General features: G+C 32.8%; 1 protein-coding gene across 1 annotated transcript in view; it reads left to right on the top strand.

The window, feature by feature from the left end:
• The window catches only part of LOC119639859 (fibroblast growth factor receptor-like 1), an 87,313-nt gene extending 66,143 nt beyond the window's left edge, over positions 1-21,170 (top strand). Inside the window, exons 5-7 of the mRNA XM_038037539.1 lie at positions 10,274-10,482; positions 14,405-14,510; positions 20,938-21,170. Coding sequence (XP_037893467.1) covers positions 10,274-10,482; positions 14,405-14,510; positions 20,938-21,053 — 431 coding nt within the window. The 3' untranslated portion in view covers positions 21,054-21,170. The remainder of the gene's footprint in view (positions 1-10,273; positions 10,483-14,404; positions 14,511-20,937) is intronic.
• Positions 21,171-23,022: the final 1,852 nt, after the last annotated feature.

The following is a 23,022-nucleotide window of genomic DNA, read 5'->3' as shown; positions in this document are numbered from 1 at the left end:
TAGTTAGCCTATGATCAGCGTAGCTAAACCAGTTTAGGCAACCAGAACAATGTAACCAGACTAGACTAAGCAACCTAAGCAAGTTATATTATGCAGCCGCAACAGAATTCATTAACGAGCCGGAGCAGTAGCCTTCGGTCTAAAAACACTACACTAGACCACTTAACCGAACTAGGTTTGTTCATTTAATTAAGCCTAAGCAGATCACATTGGGGAGCCCAAGCTGACTAGATCCGCTAACCCAAAGGTGATTAGACTAGTTAGCCTATGCGTACTAAACTGATCAGCGTAGCTAAACCAGTGTAGATAACTAGAACAATGTAACCAGACTAGACTGGGCAACCCAGGCAGGTCATATTATTGCAACCGTACCAGATTTGATTAAGGGACCGAAGCGATATCCCTCGGTCTAAGAACGCTATTCTAGTCGACTTAGCTACTAACTGACTAGTCCCGTTAACGTAAGCAGACTAAATTCATTAAACTAAGGAAGCGATACTCGCAAGCCCAGGTACACTGAACTCATCAGCCTAACCTGTCAGTCAGTTAAGACTAACCGGCCTAAGCAGAATACGCTGATCAGTGTAAATTGTTTAACCAAACAAAACTAAACAGACTAAAAAGATCAACAACGCGACATAAGCAGACCAATCTCATCAGACGGGACTTCTTAGTCTAAGTAAACTAAGCTCGTTAATGTAAGCAGGCGACGTCAAATTAGACTAGTCAGCCAAAGCATCATCATCCAAAGCAGACTAGATTAACCAGCCAAAGCAAACTGGACTTAAACAAACTAGGTTTGTCAGTCTAAGCAAACTAGATCAGATGCTCTTGGTTGATCAGGCAAATCTGTTTAAGTTGACTGCATTAGCAAATTAGATTAGAGAAAATTAGATTATTATATGACATAAGCCAGAAGCAAATAAACGGGCTAAGGGGACTAAACCGTATAATTTTGTCGGAACTTTGTACATCAAAAATTGACGTTATTTGCAAAAATCCTTTTTTAATAGAAAATTACAGAGTAAAGTCAAAATTAGCAGAAATTCTACTTGTTCCTAAGTCTATTAATATAACCTATAAAAAATACATAGGATATACAGGCTTGTACTTATACTACAGACCGCTACGGAGACACCAAATAAACTAGTGAATTAGCTTTTTCAACGATTAACATGAAAAGCCATAGATCAGCTCGCGCCGAGGAGAATATTTGGATACCCTTCTCTTTTTCAAAGTCAAAAGATACTCTTCCCTTTTCAGTCTTCTGTTTCTTTTAATAAGCACTTGGTCCAAATCGAATTGGCAATTATTTTGTAAAGAAATGAGTAAAAGAATAGAATTATTTTTTTTAGAATTTACAGTTAGGCAATCAATATTCATATTGGTTAGGATGCAATTAGAATACAATCAAATTTTTTTTTTTTTTTTTAAACGAATATGTGAAATTTCATTTTAATTCCATTTACTTATCGATGCGTATTTCCTCTGCGCAGACCCTTTCAGTAGAGTAGAATACTTTACAGAAAGAAAAATTAAGATTTTATTTTATAATACAAAGAAAGAAGAAATTTTCTAATTGAAGGAAAAAGTAAATTAAAAGGTTGGGTCTGTTAAATGTTAATACGTAATACTTTTATTAAAACATATATAATAATAATTAGAATTGTTTTAAAAAAATTCCAATACTTTCCTGAATACTGTATTTACGGGCATCTGTCCGTGTACAAGACACAATAAGGAATATACAAAACTTGTACTCAAACAAATCAATCTTACACTTAGAGTACATATCGTGGGCTCTCTCAAATTGCCATAAGATCTGCAAATGATAGATAAGAGACGAAGAAAAGGAAGAAGAAATCCTTTTGTAAGCATAATACCAAAAGTGCTGTGTAAGGACTTATAGCTTTTTTTTTCTATTTAGCAACTGGAAACAACGAAAAAAACACTTAAGAGAGTAAGAAGCAGTGTTTTATAGTTTTTGAAAATCGAGGAATTAGAAAATAAATTTATATTTGACCTAAAATTGAGGCAATTATTTTGAATCACTCATAATTGACATACAAAATGATTTCAATTACTTTTCGTATGAAGATAAAAATACATAATATTATCCAATATAATTTGAATTCTCTTTATATATATATATATATTTGGGTAAATAAGAATTTTAAAAAATTTGTTAATATAATAATGTAAATACGCATAAGAATATTCGACTTGAACTAAACTACAAGCACTCTTGTACACTATAAAATAATAAAAAAAAAGAAGAAGAAAAAAATCGCAAAGAAAATATGTAGAAGAAAATCTCTGTTTAAGTTTTTAACGAGAAAAGTTTTCTAAAATACTTTTATATGGAAATTCATATTTAGATATACAAACATATGCGTATGTAAGTATGTACGCATCTGTCTGTATTCATGCATACAAATGCTTTTACAAATGGAAATTTAATTTTTTTTTTTTATTTTCTTTATTTTTAAATAAATGCAATAATATGTATGTAGAAAATATGTAATAGAAAAATGTAGGCCGCTTGGTATTCATGCGTTGGCTGAGAGGTCTGCATTCAATATTTTCCAAACAATAACAGGAAAACTATACTTATCTTAAACTGAATATTTTACCATCCATCATAAGCTAAATATTGAAACAGAAAAATTGTTTTATTTATTAGAATCAAATTAAAATCAGAACTAAGGTATGTATAAATATACATGCGTGACCGTACGGTAATCTATTAGGATTGGTAATAGATAACAACAATAATGTACGACATATGAAAGCGAATTATAGATAATCAATCATTCCGGAGTAATAGTTGGCGGACGGACATCAGACTGATGGCATTACAATGACGGAAAGACGGCAAGCTATAGATGGAAAAGTAGACTGTAGTGGGCCTAGTCCGGTCCGAACTATTTTCAATAACGTTCAACGTTCGTCCTTGAGCTAAAACGGGTCATTGAACCATATTTCATAAAAATATTTCAAAAATTGCGGTCTTTAGTTTGAACAGAGATAAGCAATGCGAAGAGGCGGACAGACAAACTTCAGAAAGTGATTCTTAATTAATATATACATAACGAAAGGTCGACTTACTTCAAGTCGCTCTGGGCGCTGCATATATCCTAACAAACTTAAAATACCCTGGTATAACAAGTCGTGTAACTAGAAAGGGAGCTTACTGAGAATAAACCCCTTTTTATCATCCTTCTGAATTTGAAGGGTTTTTTTCTTTTATATTTACACATCCGAGCACATTATAGACAACAGCAGGCACTGAATTTTAAATGTGGCACAACATTGTGAAGTTTGTAAACAGAAATTTATTCAGCTTAGCATTAAAAAGTAATCAGAAACAATGTAATATCGAGCTAGGTAAGGTTTTAAGGTAGCAATCGTGTGAAGTCAACAAGTTGTTGTAACAAATAATTGAAATTGTTCATTTAATTAATATCCAAAGCAATCAAGAACATATTTACATATATCTTTACCACATATATGCCGCACTTGGGCAATAAGTCGAAATGCGATATACTCTTGGCTCACTTGGAAGAAAACTACAACTTTTAAAACTCGAACTCCAGTCTATAAAATGAAAGTTTCATGACACTATCTTCTTCACTCAGTGTTTGTCCTACTTTCAGTAATAGCTCTTACCATCAATGTCGTCAAAAAAAATGTTCAAAACAGTCATTATGGCCATTACTAACCATTAGTTATTGTTTTGCTTAAATGAAAATATTCTTAAAAAGGTTTACTTTTACACGCACATACAATAATGTCGCGCTATCTATAAAGTAATGAAGAAAATTGAAGCAAAATTGTGTTTTGTTTTTTCGTTAAAAAAAAAAAAAAATAAATAAATGCTCCAGTAACGTATTTTTATTAATTTTATACATAACATTAACTTGAAGGAATAATGTGATGACATAAGTAACGGCAGTGATTGCAAATGTTTATACTTATGTTGAACAACCTTCTTGTTATGAAAAGATATTCATGAGCACATACATAAAGGTATTCTCTAGTATATTATGCAAATGAGTTCCATTTTTTATTTTCAATTTTTGTTTAAATCAAATTGCTAACAGGATAATACATTTACAGTACAGAGTAAGGAAAATCATCAAAATTGTTTCACTGCTGTTTTGATACTAAAGTACATGAATAGAAAATTAACTGATAATTTTACATCGCGGTACGAAATGAATAAATCAAATCTGAATTTAGAAGCAATCGAAATATTATAAAATTAGATAAAATTTATATTCATATCACTAATGAGTTGAATTGAGTTAAATTATTTAAACAAAAAAAAAAAAAAAAATGCTTAACTTGGGAATGAATATTAAGCTTCTTCATCATCTGGAAGCTTTTTCATCAATAAGCAAAAACAATCGGTGTATCAATGTTGTGGTTATATTCCAATTTTAAAGTCAACTCAAAGAATTTCCAATCTAGTCAATCGAACGTTTCGGTTCGCTAGGATTATCTTCGATTTTTGACGACGGTTATGTATAATGTTCGTTATCGCTAAGTACAGCTTAAAGTCCGAAACTATTGATAGGTCTATGTTGAGGCTATGTGCCATCTCTATGGTTGATATATAGAAAAGTAATGCCCGTGGATTAAAATCTTGATTTCTTTAGCATTGACAGAGAAAAGATAAATGTCTGAAGTCGCCGCCTATTCAATGTCCATTTTCCTTAATTGATGAATTGACTTCACGACCGATTATATGCGCGAGCTCTCTCGTTGAGCTACAGAAATGCCAATCCAGGCCAATTTAAGCCTTAATTTGGATGAAATTATGATCTGATCTTTAGATATGATTATATTCAGTTGCTGCGATTGACAACTAGCGATTGAAATACAATAATATTCATTAGAAAATATCGAGGTTGTGTTCAGTTTCTATACTCAAATAAAATCTCTATTTAACACGCTTGAGATCCGGTTATTTATGTACAGTTGATTTACAAGAATTCCGGTATAGATCGATTAAAGTCTTTAGAGACGATTTTATTCAGTTGCTGAGATAATCAAAGGAAATATTGAGGTTATGTTCGCTTTCTATAACCGACAAATATCTTCATTTAACTGGCATTATATCCGATTATTTTTTATACAGTTGATTCACAAGAACACCAATAGAGATCGATTTAACTTTTGATTTGATTCACATTTTGTTCGATCTTTCGAGAAAATTATGTTCAGTCGCTAAGATCGATAAATAGCTGTTGAAATATAAAATTATTCATAAGTAAATATTGAGGTTATGTTCGTTTTCCATAATCGATAAAAATCTTCTTTTTCCTGGCATTACGATCCAGTCCGTGTGATCTCTATAGCCAACATATGGAGGTGCCAAAAATTTCCATTCTCTTTAATGCTCTAACTTCAAATTGCTTTGTAGCAAATTTTGGGGTTGTGTTCATTTTTTATAATAAAGTGAAATCGTCCTTTAATTGACATTACGTTCTATTATTATCGGTGTCTGTAGGTTCTACCAACAAATGCAAATCTAAATCGGTTGAAGTCTTGATCTGGTAGGTTGGTAGTAAGTTTTATCTTTAGAGTTAAGCGTCTAAAATCTAAAATTGTATAATAGGAGTTCTTGAGCTCTTGAGATTTTAGCGGTAGATTTGATTGGCGTTAGGTCAAACAAACGACTTAAAATTTTGAAATGATCGAACTTATCAGTAGCTGACATAGCTACAGTTAGCAAGCAAGTTTTTAAACCGTTTCGAATAAAAATTTCAACTTACGGCTTATCTCTCGTGCAAGGACAGTGAATACGTTTTTGAACCGATTCGAAAAAAACCTTTTACTTGCGATGCGAATAAGTAATTTTTCTTCTTTAACAATCCTCCTCCTACTTTTTGCAATTTTGGGTAATTGTTAAGTTTTAAAAATCCTGATAACTATTAACACTTTCCACACAGAATATAGCAGCACTTTAAATTTTTGTTGACCTTTTCTTTTCCTTTGTTTGCATATTGTTATAAAGAATGTAAATGAATTTATGCTAATGTAGAAAAGAATTATAGCGCGCAAGGCGGTATAACAAGACACTTAACATTGTAACGCCAATAATTGTTTTTATGTAACGTAAGTGCTTTTTGAAGAATAAATTTTCTAAATCAATTTATTGTAAACAAATCCGTACAATCGCACATACATTCGTGCACGTATACGTCAGAGCGCATCGTGGAATGCGGAATATATTACTGGAATTATTGAAATTGGGTGGTTGATGGAAAAAATTGGCGTAAAATTTGTAAAGTAAAGGAATAAGAAATTTTGTTAACAATCAAAATCGTAGCAAGGAGATCCCCAAACATCTAGAAGATCGAAAAGGCTGTACGTCTAGTTCGCAAATGGAAAAATTTTTCATTTAAACACTCTATGCCGTCTCATGTTAGCTAAATGTACTTCCAACTGACTTTGATTATATAGCCGTCTAAGCCATTAAACAATTCCCGGGGATATGAAACTCCCCGCATTTTAATCTTACAATCCGTTCGTGCACTGGTCATATAGTTACAACATTATTTAACGCCTATGTTCACCATGTTCCTTAGAATGAATAAAAAGCGGAGAATCTAATGTCTTTTTCGCTGAAGACATGGGCATTAGATTAAGGTTAGACATGAAAACGCAGCTTTACGTTTTTAATCCTTTTGGTTGACGTTTTACTTTGGCAAAGTGACAGCTTCATCTCACGACAAGTTCGTGCTCAAAAAATCAATGAAATGTTCCACTGTGGTATAAGAGAATATTAAGCTTGTACGAATTTGCTAATAACGAGAAAGATTTGAGATAACACCATCTTTTCCACCACCCATTTTAAATCGGTTTAAGCTTATCTGCCCGTCTCTCTGTCTAGTTTTCTTATGTTCAACCTACAGGCCCCAATTTGATACAAGGTAGATTGGCATATCTTAGCCCAAAGACTAATGAAAATGTTTCGCGTGGAACTAGTTTTTTGACCGGTTCTCTTATTATGCCTTATTTTAAAAAGGATGATATACGGATCGTTGTAAGATCGTGTACATTATTTAACGATACGTTGTGTCCCACTACAGTCTTTTCAATTGTTTTGTTTTCTATTATTATTATTATTATTATTATTTTTTATACCCAATTACTCAGAGAATGTCTGCTCTACGTACAAGATGGTTATGGTGGAAATAACAAGCAGTCGCAACTTAGCGCGTATATAATATAAATATAGGACGAAATATGTCAAATAACGTTAATCGTATCTTCCACGTAGGTGTCGCCAAATTTTAAATTACTTTTTATATGACAAAATATATGTCGGAAGAATCGATCTTCGTTTTATCTTGCAATCGGTCTTAAAAGCTTAGATTAAACTTAAGTTTGTTGTCCAGCTTTCTACAAGTATGATTTTAAAAATCGCTCTCTCACTACAAATCGCACATGATATTTGTAAGAAAATGATAATCGGGATTCTATTACTTTTGTACATTTTCATATTGAATTCTTCTTTTCATTACATTTTCTTCCTTTTTTTCGGTCTTTTCAGTACAATTAGTCTGATTAAAATGTGGAAGTGTACTGATAGGTAAAGAAAATCATTTGATTGTTGAGTTTAGAGATCTTTCTTGTGTGTGACACGAAGAATCAACCGACATCTTATGTAATATCCTAAACAGAAATGTCAATAATATGATTATCAACGAACGGCTGCTATTGAAAACTCCATAGAATTAAATCATAAATAATTTCGTGTGAAGCTAAGAATTGCGACCGTCACCCACTTTTATGAAAAAATTGATGTAAAATACAATTACAAATGCTCAGTAATTCAGATTCAAAATGAAAGGACGAAGAATTGTAATTTGAACTTTAGACCATATATTGATCAATTATTGAGTCGAAATATTTTCCAAGGCAATTTAAAGTCAGTCTAAAGACGGTAGCGTTGGGTTAATTGCTATGCTTAAAATTGAAAACAATTTGAAAGTGTTATGTAAATGCTAGAGATTAGATATGTGTCAGACCGGAGACTTATTGAGTGATGTGATATTATTATTCTGCTTCTGCTGCTTTGATTTATCGCTGTAGTGCAAAGGCATTCGTTCGATTGATTATAAATTGGGTTTGAAAGGAGATTTGATTCCATATGCGGTTCTTCTATAGGGAAAGTACTGTAGGTTGCCATCCAAAGAACGTATTTGGGCGCGTAAATGCAATCACGCAATTCAGTTGCATTCTCTTTTCTGCTTTTTATCTTGAATTCTTGTTTTTATTTTATGGCTCCATCTTTTTTTTTTCTTTTTTCTGCCTTTTTACAATATAATTACAGTGAATAAATAATTGAATTAAATCGCACAGGTTTTCAATTTAAAATTGAAACTGAATTAAAAATGAGCGCCAGTACAACATAACAATAAGTATAAGCGAATATGAAAAAAAAGGGCAATGCGTGGTATACCTTCCTAGTAGTTGCTATGCTATGGAAAGAGTAAAGATAAGTAGGCCTTGAATTTTATTGCATTGATTTCATGCTTGCATTTAAAACTCGAACAGACTTTTTCAATAATTAAAAAACGGCAACAACGTACAATTTTTTATATCAATAAATATGAAAGTGTATTTGATTATCTCGAAAAAGCTACAGAAAGATGGTTATTATGAAGTTATGAAAGATGTGATATATCACTTTATGTACATGTAAAAAATGAATCATATTATTTGCTCGAATTGGTTTTTTTTTTCCAAAAGTTAATATTGGTTTGCCTGTTTCAAAATTACGGGTCTACCTTTTACTTAATAACATGAGCGTGCATTTTTACTTCAGAACTATAAATAGTTTATTTTCATTTTATTTCTGACGGTGATTGACAGAGAATCCTCTGTTCGCTTGCTCAATATAGAGTTTGTGGGGGATCGCAGTACACCCGAGCCTCGTCGATATTTAACAGATCTTGGAATAAATCATTCCATTTGGCGATGCGCTTGAGCAATCAGGAGTCTTCAACGCTTTTCACTTCATTAATCCCTCATCACTCATTCGTTTTTTTAATAACTTCCCATCTGTCAACACCTTTTTAGGAGGTTGGAAGCATTCATGACAATGTTTTGTGATTAAACTAGCGATGCGATAATAAATTTGTGCGTTTTTATTTGATTTCGAAGCTGACAAATTGGCCATCTTCCTGCCTCGCAATGATGATGTGCTCGACCTATCTAATATTATTGTAAAAACCAACTTTTATTGTATTTTCTTGTCAAGAGATTCGATGTACCTTTACACAGCTTACCTTTCACAGCTTTAAAGAGGATTAATTTATTACACTATCTAACATAGAAAAGCTACGAAACTTAAATAGAAACCTTTAACTGCTTACTGCAAGAACCAGCTCACGTGCGATTCCCGGAATTGACTTTGAACAATTTCGCCAGATTTGAAAATGTTTTACGGGCTTTGTATAAGTCACTTTTCCCACTCTCTCTGTGGCATGGAACTGAAAAATTTATCTCACATCTCTTTTCGTGCCCAACATGCGTACGTAAAGCGTAATTATATAGCTCACATTATAATTTAAGTGTAAGATAAAGATACTAAATGCTGACGTTTAGTGAAAGTGAGCGTAATTCGATTTCAAGAAAAATTAAATAGATAATCATAATAAAAATAAGGAAATGTTTAACATAAGTATAGATGCCCGATTGCACGACTTGATAACTTGATTCGACCACGGCCACTTAACGGTTGCGTTTGCTTCTCTTTGTCTTTCTGTCACGTTCATTCGTTTGCTTTTCTTTAAATTGTTCACTGTCAACTTGTCGCTGTCAACTGTCAGCTGTTCACTGTTTAAGGGTATTTTACGAGTCTATATTGCACATATATATAGTGTAATCTATTATATATACATATAGGGCTGCATCTCTATTCTAATGGTCGAAATGAAGTAAGAAAACATGCCTCTATACGGAAAGAAAAATTGGCCTTAACTAATTTTCCATTAAAATCTGTCGCTTTGGTAAAGCACTCTTCTGACAAAAGCGAATAAACAACACTTTAGCTGTTATGTTAGTGCGATAAAATTTACAATTTGTATATAAGTGTTTATATGGCAAATTTCGCTCACAACATAACCTAGATAAGGTTAATAAAACATTTAATTTCTTTCTTTTTGCTAACATAGGATATAAATTCATTGACTTTTTATTTTACTTTGAACCTTAGATTGATTGAAATAATTTTTTGTTTAAATTCTCTTTGCAGTTCCTCGTACTGAAATTCTCGGCGATCCCGATCGTTATGTTAAAGCTGGCAGCACTGTAATTTTACGCTGTATAGTACGGGGTGCTTTAGAGCCGCCCACGTTTATTATGTGGTATCATGGCATCGACCAATTGGCTGCTGATTCCAAGCGTCATAAAACTACACTTGACCGCAATATATCCGAATTTGAAAGTGACGCTCATAGTACGGTAAACGAATTTACTTTAAAATTTTTTTTAATAAAATTACATTGTAACACAGTAAGCAATGTGAAGGTCGCAAATGGCCGCAAGCATTATATTTTAATTTGAAAATTTTTGCGCTTATTATTCTCTCAACAAAGAAAGTTTTAATTTTTTTTAAATTTTTTTTTTTTTTTGTTTTTTTTTTTCATTTTATAACTTTTCAACATTTAATTACCACTCGTGACCACAAACATTCAACCGAAATATGTCAAGCATATTGCCTTTCTTCTTTTTTTTTTTGTTTTGGGAAGTTTACACATAAACGACAACAATAACAACAACAATGACAATAACAAGAGCGGTAACAACAGAGCCATTTAAAAAATTAAAATATTACATTTTTCCCAAAGTCTTTTTCTTATCCTCCTCAAACTCATCCAAGGGTAAATTGTTTACAAGTACAACGGTTGAAATAGGATAACCGCAGCAGACCATATAAGCAGTGAGAAAAAAAAAAATTAAAAATTAAATCCAGCTTAAGGCGAATATTAGAAACCATTTACGCAGAGTACATTATGTTCATACAGCGAAAGTCATAAGTATTGAAGAAATTATTATATGAAATCAAAACAAATGTTCGGTTTTTAACTACAGATTGCATTCGCTTTTAAAACAGCGGCTCTCTTCTCTCTCAAATTTTCGAATTTGAGAAACTATGAGTCGACCAACGTATGCATAAATAAATCATTCAGAGGATGTCACCTATTCTGGTAAACCGGTAGTAATCAGAGAGAAGCGGGGGCAAGAGAAAGATTAGGCTGCGAATTAATGAATGCGTCCTCGATCGATAAATGTTATGTTTTTATCACTCCGAGCATTCGCGTACCGTACGCGTTACCGTACCGAGATCTAAGCTAGCGAACTTTGACACAATTCGTACAAATAGATAAATGTTAGTTAGCAGGTTTATATAGTTTAACCTGATATCAAAAATTTCAGCAGACTGTAGAAAAAGCACATCCGACTCGATTTAGCACGATTAATAAGAAATAAATTTGTTTATTCATATCTGTCCGAGTATTTCAATCGACACATAAATACTAATTGTGGTGTTTTATCACACGCGGTATGTAGTTCGAGTAAAGGATTCGAAAAAAAACTTTATAGAATTATCATTTCAAACTTGGCTGCACTTTCCCAAAACATCTGGACAAACGCATGTTTTTTAGTCATCATTTGCATAATTGCTTTTATCCGTATACGAAAAACGAATTGCATTTGGGCTGCGAATTGTTGTATAGAGGGCAACAAATATACCACTAATACTATTGTACGTTAAGCAAATCTACTCTCAGATTCCTTTTTCATATCTATATATGGCATCCTCGTCTCCCAAGGTAGTATAATGGAAATTGTTTTCAGCTTTTGTCACGTTTCATCACAAAGTCATTTATGATATTTCATTGAAAAATGCGATAAGAATGCATTCACTTGATATAGCGATCATATATCGCGGTTGGCAAGTTGAACATGTTGTATATTCTTATACAACTCGGCAGCACCTCCACCAAGATAGTTGAGCAACTGAAGATAATATTTATCTAATCCGTCTTCTTATTAATTGCGAGTAGCACATTTACAACAATTGACTTCAAATTTGATCCGAGGATTTAAGAGGTTAAGAAAAATTTTTAGATCTAAATCTAACGTAAGGCAGAAGATCGCTGTTAGTTTTCTTTTTGATAGTCGATCGACAAACGATCACCCAAAGGTGCGTCCATGCCTGTAAGCAAGACAGCTCCAGTATAAATGAATGACAGCCCTTCCATTACCGAGAAGATGTGCTTAATCGCCATAAAAGGACTAAAAGGTCTATCGTGGAATTACTTAATCCACAGCTAAATTGAGTTTCAAAACTGTCGAGAGTGTTAGACGCACTTGTAATGGAAATTACTGCACACATTTGATAACTTACAGGCAAAGCTGATCAACAAAGCAACAAAGATATAGCATTAACTTCCTTAACAAATCAAAATTTCTTATATCCAATAGATTATTTACCTAAAATTTAGCACTAACAATATATCTAAAGACCAATTAAAAGTTGTAGACAAAAACTAGCTTAAAATATTCCAGCAAATAGGTATGGAATTGTAATTTAGAATGTGCCATAGATACCGACTACAAGATTTCATAGAAATTTTTTCCCTAGGCTGTTTAACTGTAGCAAATTCATTAGTTAACTGAAAACACAGCATATAATAAACAGATTACTTTACATTTCATATTTCACTTACCACAAGGATACTTAAGGGAACAGGAAAAAGCATTTAAAATTAGTTATAAAGTCTTTTCCGAACAAAAGATCCACAAAAATGAAATGAATGCCGTGAAAACGCAAAAATTTTTATGAATAAAATAGAAATGCAATTTAAATAAGTAAAAAAAAACAATAGTCGGGCAAAGTTGGGCTTTAAATATCCTACATACCATTTCACTTAATACAATTATCCCATTAGTTTCACAAAAAATTTAAAGGCATACTTTGCAACGAAGCGCTTGTATGGGAGGGATGTGGATGGACGTATTTCATCCTTAGTAAAAATCAATTTTTTTTTGCCTAAAGAATTAAAAATTAGATATTATTGTCACTTAAAAGCTTACCTTTCCTGGGGGCCTTTGTATCAGATGGTTTTTAAAGAAACAGATCTCATGGTCCAAATTTTGAACAAGAAATTTTTTCGTGAAATGGCTATTAAGGACCCATTTTTAATAATAAAAAATAGAACATTAGCTTTTTTTGTTATGGTCTTTTCGAAGCAACAGCACTACAGCATATAGGAAGATAGCGCAAAAAAAAGTTCCCTTGCGTTCCAAATTTTCTACATTTACTTTCTGGGCCAAGATATTGGTTCTTTACAGATTTTTCTGAAGAAATATTAAAAATTGAATCTTTTTCCCGCATCTAAAAACTTTTTTAGTTAAGCGTTATATAGCGAGTGGTCGTAAAAATGTTACGGCCCAATCGTCCGTGAACCAAGACTTATCAATATGGCAAATTTTGTGTGAATATTTCAAAAATGATAGCCTATAGGTTGACAGACAACCGACAAACAAGATTTTGAATGGATCGGTATGACTTGGTAGTCGCGAGTCTTAGTTACTCGGCATACTCAGGCGAATAATTACTTAATAATTCGATTTAATAATTTTGTAATGATTTTTTAAACAATCCTGATCATGATTGGCGGGAATACGAAAAAAACAAGGACGTTAAAACGAAGGCCCTTACATGATCGCCCTGTAAGGCTTATAAATTAATATTCATGTAAGGACGTTCATAGGGAATGCTGACGTTTGCCGAGCTACCTAGGTGCGCAAAGATTTCAATTCCACAAATTAAACATTTCTATCGGTCAAAGACCACTATTAAACCTTATCCTAAGCCAACCTGCAGTTAGTCATATAACGATTTTTTAAAATAAAGCGTTATACGCGATGTTGCCAAGAAAGCGGTGCGATCCGGAGCATTCGTCCTTTAGCAACATGCGTCGAGGTACAAAATATCAGAAAAATACCCCAAAAATTAAGAGGTATAAGTTCAGCATAAGAATGCAAGATGGACAAACGGACAGACAACATTAAATCGATCGATATAATAAAAGATGATTGGTGGTGTTACATAAATCCGCACAAACCTAATATACTCTGCATGACAATGTGATAGTAGGAAAAAAGATATCATAGGGTCTGCGAACATGTTGTTGTACTTAATTGGTTTCAGATATATCATATTATATTTTGCATTAACCAAAAAAAATATTCAATGATTTTATATTAAATTTATATTTTTTATCTCTTTTTTTTCTCTCATTCACATGCTTGTCTTTTTACACTCAACTATGCTGGCATCAAATATGGTAAATAACAACTATAACAACAACAGATCGGTTCATTAATCATTGAATCAGCGAAAAAACGTGATACCGGCAATTACACGTGTAGTCCGTCAAATAGTCCCAGTGTGACTGTAACACTAAATGTTATAAATGGTGAGTGTTTTTTCGTCTTTTTTTTTATCTTGTATGTTAACTGCAAGAAAAACATGGTAAGCAAAAGATAAAAGAGAAAATTGCTTATAAAGCAATACTAAGGTTTTATAAATTTATTGAAAAGATTTACAATTTTTTAATTATTGCAATATAAAATAAAATATATATATGTATTTAAGGCAAATAATCCTAATTTTGAGAAATTAAAGTTACTTAGCGAGAGAAAGAAAATTGGCGGATATCACTTAATACCGTCAGATTTTGAAGATTGATATTCGTCCGAGAACGTTCAATAGGAAGTGCTGGCGTTCCCTGTATAAGTTAGGTTCGCAAAGATCCCAAATCCGACGCATTGTCGTCAACACTATAGTCGACCACTAGCTACCATTAAATACCCTATAAAACCCTGCAATTATTCACATAACCATAAGTGTTCAGAACAAGGCTTTTTAGAGGAAGTGGCCGAAAAAGTTATCCAATCTGGACCATTATCAATATCGTAAGTTTGATACAAAACTGAAAGGGGGAATGGACAATCTTAAATCGTTCGATATAATAAAAGCTCACGATTGTTACATACATCCTCACAAACTTACTTACTGTACTCTTATCTCACAAGTGGAGTAAGGTATAAATAGGAAATAATTGGAAAAATCGACGGCTTTTGAGGGGTTAGTCTAATATTAAAAATTTAATTAGTCTAAAGTTGTTTAGGGACGATAAATATGCAAGATTTGCTTAAAAGGCTTGATATAATCTTCTGTTTTTACTATTTTTACTTAAATCCTCCTTAAAGTGTCCAAAGATAACATAAAAAGGCTGTTATGGGAGAATCAAAATTTTGAATGAATGGTTGAAAAAGTCGACTTTCTAAACATAAATCATGTAACCGTATTACAGATATTTGAAGCTTTAAAGACGGCTTTTATAGCACTTGAACACCCACTAAGTCAGATAATCGCCTTTTTTTCTTCTTTCTTTGTCGGAAATCCAAAGCATCTATTAATTCAGTATAAAAAAATGTATGTTCCTCTTTAAGATTTATAACTTTATGGGTATAAAGCCCTTTGCATTTCGTTACAATAAATCTAGCTAATTGTCCAATTTTTATTGAACCCAAGGCGATGCCTTGGGCTCTGTCTAGGGCGAGTATAAATTATGTATTTCGTCCATTAGTCTTTTAGAAAAAGCAACAGTGTTGTGATTGTAAGTAAAATGATAAATTTAATTTCTTAATCTTTTTAATTCGTTCGTTTATATACGGATTTTCAGTGCATCCAGCTTATCTAATATAAGTGTAATTAAGGCAAACGTATTCTAAATGATTTCGAAAAGAAAAAAGTTAAAATATTGCACAGAATTAAAAGAAGAAATAAATACCATAGCATATCAGTTCACTCATTAAAATATGGAGAATGTTCTCCCAATTTTTTTTTTTTTTTTTTTTTGCAAAGCGTATAAAATAAATCTCGAAAAGGAAAAAAAAAAGGAAACTTGAATATCTTAAAACTTATTTTTGTACTTTTTTTTTTTTATTTGATTTTTTTAGGTCAAAAGCTTTAGTAAAAAGTTAAAAGCTTTAAAGCTTACAACTGTACATTAAAACAGTGTTTCTCAATTCAATTCACTCTTCGAACCAATAAATCTGTAGAAGTTATATGAAGGATTTTATAAACCTTCGATTCACACGCCGTTTCACAATTATCACAGAAGAATGACAGCATACGAGATTTGTTTGTTTTACTTAGAAATACGTATTAGATATCCCTTGGGATACATATAAAATCAATTTCACCATTCTCATATGTCCGTCCACTCTTTATAATAGGTTATCTCTTACTTACATTGACAAAAATAAAAATTCGTTGAGATTGAATTTTGTGTTCTCAACTTTGTAGAAAGCAGTATGCAGCGTGAGAGGGCGATGGGGCAGACTTTCCAAACTTTTCGAACATTTGTATCTTGAACTTCTGGCTCGAATTTGTTCTGGAATAATGATTTAGCGAAACGCTTTTACACTTTAGAGGACGGACTACAATAAAGTAACAACCCACGCGTCGATTTATCATATGTACTGGTTTTCGTGCTACGAATGATAATCGCTGAATAACAACCTAACCTAACTTAATTTAACACAGCTGTCGATTTATTGTACGTACTGTATGATATCCTAAGGCACAGTAACCTAGTTAACGTGGCCTAGCTTAATATAGATGTCGATTTATTATATATACTATATGATATCCTAAGGCACAATAACCTATTTAACGTGGCTGTCGATTTTTCGTGCCATATCCTAAGACACAGTAACCTAATTTAATACAACTGCCATTTTATCGTATGTTCTGATTTCCAGGTTGCAAAAGATAAATTTTATAAGTAGCGTTTGTTTGAAGGATGTAATGCCTGGAAACATATATCCACCCGTCATTTCAAGGAAATCTGTCGCAGTACTTGTGCCGTTTGTGATGGATCTCTATATGTCATTGTGCAATTGAAATTCGGCGTAATCACTTCATCCATTTCGTCATAGGTTCAATATTCACTTTGCGCTTAACTATGACTTCCTTCCGGATATTAATTTGGTTCTTGACAATCTAGTTTAATTTGTTGAGGAACTGATCTTCCTCACCTCTATTTAGGTCTACTGCTTTCGTTATAAATTCTACTTTACTGGACAAACTTTTCGATCAAAAATTGAATTGAAAGCAACTATTGTTTATTTTTCTTACCCCCTATTAAATAGCCTTTTTTTTAACGGTACAACGATGTATTGACTTCGTGTGGATGTATGCAATGTCCAGAAAAATTTGGAATAGACCTATCTTTTATTGTACCGGTCGGTCTAAAAAGTGATTCCCCAATGAGCAAGTTAATGCAATGAAATTCATTCTGAATCAATCTAAACTGTTCTGTCCGTCTGTCTAACTCATTTTCTGGTGTCCAACCTACTGGCTACAATTTTCGAGATATTTTGACGGAATTTGGTACAGTCAAGCTTTTTGTCGCAAGGACGAACGCTATTGAAAATGCTTCGGATCCGATCATTTTATGAACGCAATGTCCAGAAAAATTTGGAATAGACCAATCTTTTATTGTACCGGTCGATCAAGAAAGTGATTCCCCAACAAGCAAGTTAATGCAATGAAATTCATTCTCAATCAATCTAAACCGTTCTGTCCGTCTGTCTATCTTATTTTCTGGTGTCCAACCTACTGGCTACAATTTTCGATATATTTTGACGAAATTTGGTACAGTCAAGCTTTTTGTCGCAAGGACGACCGCTATTGAAAATGCTTCGGATCCGATAATTGTATGAACGCCTGGAGATGGCGTAGGATATTTAATGTTGGGTCGTGCCCTACTATAGAGTTTTTGCTTGTTTATTACAAGATATAAAAGTTTCATGTACAAGGGAGATTGTAGCACAACATTAAAAGGTTACTAATGTAATTACCTACCGCCAGCAATTATTTCTTGCCAGTAAAATGATAAATTTACCTGTTTCAGAATAGAAACAAATTTTCTTCTAAGCGTATTCAACGATTTCAAAATAAGGCATAACGCATTTCATTATCGGGCTGCACTGACAATTTGTGGCCCCAATAAAATGTTTGATTTCAGAAACTCTGCATCAGAACATTATTATAATTATAGAAAACTAATTGCTTTGTAAAAAGATGGAAAAAGAGATAAAAGATCTATTTATTCGTTTTTATTTCCTTTATTCATTTACGTTTTTATTCCTTCCATTCTTTACCTAATATTATTACTATTACAGCTTTTATTTAGTTTATACCTTTAAATGAAATCAACGCATGTTTAATGAATTAGAAAACGGTTGAAACATTATGCAAAGTAGATAAACTTAAGGATACCGGTGTTGTATATGTATGTACATTAAAAGATGAAATAAATAACTAAAAGATTATTTAGCTTTTCCGTTTTTATGTTGATTAAAAGTTAACAAATACACTTCATCCTTGACTACAAATGTTTTCCAATTCACTGCAAAATTATTGAAATAAGGGAAATGATTTCTGTGTGTGACCATAAACCAGTTGAATGTTTACTTCCTCTTTGCACAAAGGTGATGTATAGCTTTCAGTTGAAATTGCTGTCATTTACTTAACAAGAATAACATTCGGGATAAAGAAAACAGAAAAACCTCTGTGCGACTTTGTTTAACATGTAAAAAGGGACAAAATATAATGTAAATATTTTATTTTGAGAATATTTGTGTGCAAACTGCGCACCACCTTACAATGCGCCCATTATTCAGCTGTTAAAAAAACTCCGTATTTCATAAAATAAACAATTTACAATGTTATAGTCGAACAATTCTGACAATTTAAATACCCTACATCACTTTTTCTAATACGATTTTTGATCTACCTTCGTCATAAGATATCAATATTTAGACTTCATATGGAAAACTACTTTTTAAAAGTAGTAGTCCTATTACTTTCGAATTTATTACAATTAATTTGCCTATCAAATTGCTATTATCAAGCAATTGCTGTCATAAAATTTCGCCCGTTTGCCATATAATGGTTTGCTATTCATGAGAACCTTTACATGGGTGAGGGATCTAAGAAGTGTAACCGTTTGTAGAAATTTGCTTTCCATGAGAAACACTCGTATCATCATCGTCGTAACATCTGATTTCCATAGTAACCTCTTATGTGTGATATTATCGGAAAATTAAACTATGCGATCCGCTAAATTTACATGTCAAATAATGCGTAATTGAGCTTCTTTTTACTGGCTGCTCTTTTCAAATGATTCCAAATTGGCATGTGGCTGATGTTTAGTGACTCCGCTATTTCCGGACAGTTTGCGTGCCGGTCTTGCTCCACCAGTTGCGAAATTTCATTGCCGTTTTCAGTGACTGCGAGGTGTGTCTTTGCTATCGAAATTTCCGGCACGGAATCAAGCAAACCACTCCTGGGTTCTTCGTTTACTTCACTTCACAATCTTTTTTTCTTTGTAACGTTTTTACAATTTTTATAGTAAAAAAGCATCGCATAGCGTATTTCTTCATATTTCGTTCATATTCAAATCAATTTTTTACGCGAGCAAAGAATTAGAAAATTATCTGCACAAAAAACGTAAGCTGACATGTCACCTTTTAAGCACATGTTTGTTTGAGACAATCAGGCGAGTGTTGTCCGATATAGAAGCAACAACACAATCTAATGGCCAAAAACCGCGGAGACCTTCTATATCGCCAATTAGTTACTCGGAACCTGTCGCCATCACAATATACTAAAAATGACAGCGTCTTGCTCTGAAGGCTCTTCAATGAGAAGCATTTATTGGTGATGTCTGAAAATTAAACCTATATGGTTTGGAGACAATACACTAAATATACATTCGATACTTACTTACCTTGTAGGATGCTTGAAATCGCACCGTGTTGCTACGTTTCGTCAGAATCCCTTACATCAGTTAAAGTCGAAATATTAGACCCATATAGCCAAAACACATTACACTAAATTTGCGTGCCAAATTGCTAAACAAAATCTATTTCCATCTGAGAACGTCTATAAAGCACTTATGTTCCATCCGATCATTTAATACTCCAAAATAGTACATGTCAATGATTTTTGTGAAGTTGTATTAAAAGGCGAAACCTTCTTTCGTATCAAGACTTTTACAATGAAGAACGTTACATGGAGAGTAGTCGTAAAAATTGCCTGATCTACTCTAATCTACATTCAATTGCATTAGTTTTTCAGCTAAGACCCATGTAGCGAATTTCATTAAAATATCTTGAAAATTATAATCTGTAGGCTAAAAATATGTAGAGAGGCATCAAACGGTTAAACGAAATTGCGAAATTCTTTCGAATCGACATGTTACATAAATGTGGGCAAACTTTGTACATTCATGCCATAAGTAGTTTAGAATTCTGTAGTTAAAGAAACGTTATCTGAACTAGATAGGGTAATAAGCTGATTGGGTTGACCATCAAAATACAAGACATAGTACTATAAAGGGTAAAATATAATACTACAGCATAACTACTTAAGTAATTCTTTAAGGGCCAACCTTTGTTTAACGTTTTGTATTTTTTTAAAATTTTCTGAACTCATTTTGCTACATAGGGACGAACTTTCTTATACTCAAAACTCGCGATACAATCACTTATGGCATATGCTGTCCATGTCTTGTTGCAATTGATTCAATTATTATTGATAAGCACTCCTTAGTGATGGTTTCATGTCACAGTACACGACACTCTGCCCATTCTCCCAAATGCTTTGCTGGAAACTTTCGTCCTTGAACATTAATAGAATAAAGTAATTACGTTAATTTTAACTTTAAATTGTTAGATATCTTAAAAGAGATGCTTGCAATATTCATCGTTTCCTTTTTTTCACCAATTTCTTTTACTTTCCTTTTACGTATTTTCTTATTTCAGGTGAATCTTCTGCCTCAGCGGTTACATCGTCAGCGTCGGTTACAAAAAAATTTTATTCAGCTTGTAGCCTAGCTTTAATATTTGGTTTAATAATGATTGGGGGCTATCGCACATGACCAGCTTAGATGTCTAAAGTACTCTAAAGTGAAATAGCGACAGCGATAACACAACAACAACAAAAGACAACATCTGCCAACCCTTAAAAAAAAAAAATAAATAAATAAATAAATAAAAAGTAAAATCATTAATATGAATATACATGTGCAACAACAACAAAATATTATAAAATATTTATTAAAAAAAGAAAAAAGGAAGAAAAGAAAAGATAACATAAAAACTAAAGTAAAAAAAAAAAAAATGCAACATGATTAAATATCCATAAACAAGAATTACTTATTACTTAATGCAAATCAAACAAAACTACATTAAAATTAAAAACATATAATATAACGTATTCAGGCAGATTTTAAATTTTTCATTTATTTACTTATTTATTTACAAATTATTGTTTACATTGTTTATATAGTATATAAGAATTCATTCGAAAAAAAAAAACAAATCTAGTCCATAAATATTCATATGTAAGCCAGGAGGATTTTTATAAGCATTAAAATGTTCGTAATATACTTTGATCTCAAAAATGTATCCTATATATATTTGGTTGGCGTTAACAGTCGTCGGATCGTATTAGCCTTGTCTGTTACTCGGGAGCGGAAACTGCAAACTTGTTTTTCATTTTTAACATGCATGCTGTAGTATAAGTTACTCAAAGAGTAAGGAGCAGTGTTGCCTTGCCGCAGTTTTCAAAAGAAGGTTTTTTTTCACAATTTTCTTAGTAATGATATTCGGCGATCCTATTAAGTGTATTCCAAAAAATATATATTTATTTCTGAAAAATATTAACCCCTGAGCCTTTTTCGCGAGGTGCTAGTCACTTAAGACGACATGCGACGCACTGTGTAACTTGTCCAAACTTGAAATCGAAAAATGAGGAAAAAAATTATTTAATTCCAATACCTATCTAGGCATTGCTAGGCATAGCAATTCTCAAAATTCCGAATTTCGCGAAAAACGCTTGTAAAGTTTCCAGTGCTCACATACTCCCACACAATTACGTTCGAAAGATCAATTGTTTTGGGCATTTACAACCTTGTCGCGCCTACAATTGTCCTTTTATGTCATGGAAAAATATAGCTTTTTGAAAAATTTACAGGTGCCTGGACCCTTAGGCAAGGAGTACTTAATATGCCTCTGGCTAAGTTATCGTACCAGCCCTAAAGAGAATGTCAATTATTGACATCCAATCTTTGTACTTCATAAGGTGAATTAATGTTTTGATGATGATGAGTAAGGATAAAGGGGCCTTTTACTCTTGGTTTGTTCATGAAGAATCGATTATGGCTACCGGACAATCTCCTCTAATGAGCTTTTCAATGTCGTAAGAGGCCAACGCTTGAAAGCACAACTAACGAATGTTTCGACAACCCCTGCTAACATACTTGTGAACTCTGCAAGCATTTTCAATAAAATTGAAATCGCGGTAAATGTCTACTATTTCAAGCCCGGAAGACCACTGTCCAAATGTTATCAGTAACTTTTATTAGAGGGCAGGGCAACCACTGCTGGAATAACTGGTTAATATATCAAAACCGAATCATCTTTGCTAATCAAATTCGAAAGATTGCACGGGGGTGTTATTTTAGAATCGGTTAAAATCTACTAAGGAGCTATCAAATGTTGTAGGTGTTCATGACATTACATAACCTCCTCAAAACCACTTTTATCAGAAGACACTAGATGCTATTTACGACGAGATAGATGGTGTAATTGGGCATTATTTAAGATCGAATAATAATAAACGTTAAGTGTACTAAGCGACTGGAATTGATATATCGGACAACAACTTCTAATGACATCAAATGGCAGTAAATGCCTACTATTTCCAAACCTGATAGTTGCTAACGCACTGCCAACGAGCTGCCATATACTGCAAGAGACTACTACTGAAGACCGACCTATCCCTTCTAAAAAGCCTTCAAATGCAATAAATGGCTATTAAGAGAACATTGGACAATTACTTCTTAC

Source organism: Glossina fuscipes, unplaced genomic scaffold (assembly GCF_014805625.2).
Source record: "Glossina fuscipes isolate IAEA_lab_2018 unplaced genomic scaffold, Yale_Gfus_2 114, whole genome shotgun sequence".
NCBI lineage: Eukaryota > Metazoa > Arthropoda > Insecta > Diptera > Glossinidae > Glossina > Glossina fuscipes.
The sequence above is the reverse complement of the archived record's forward strand: the minus strand, read 5'-3'. Positions and strand labels throughout refer to the sequence as shown.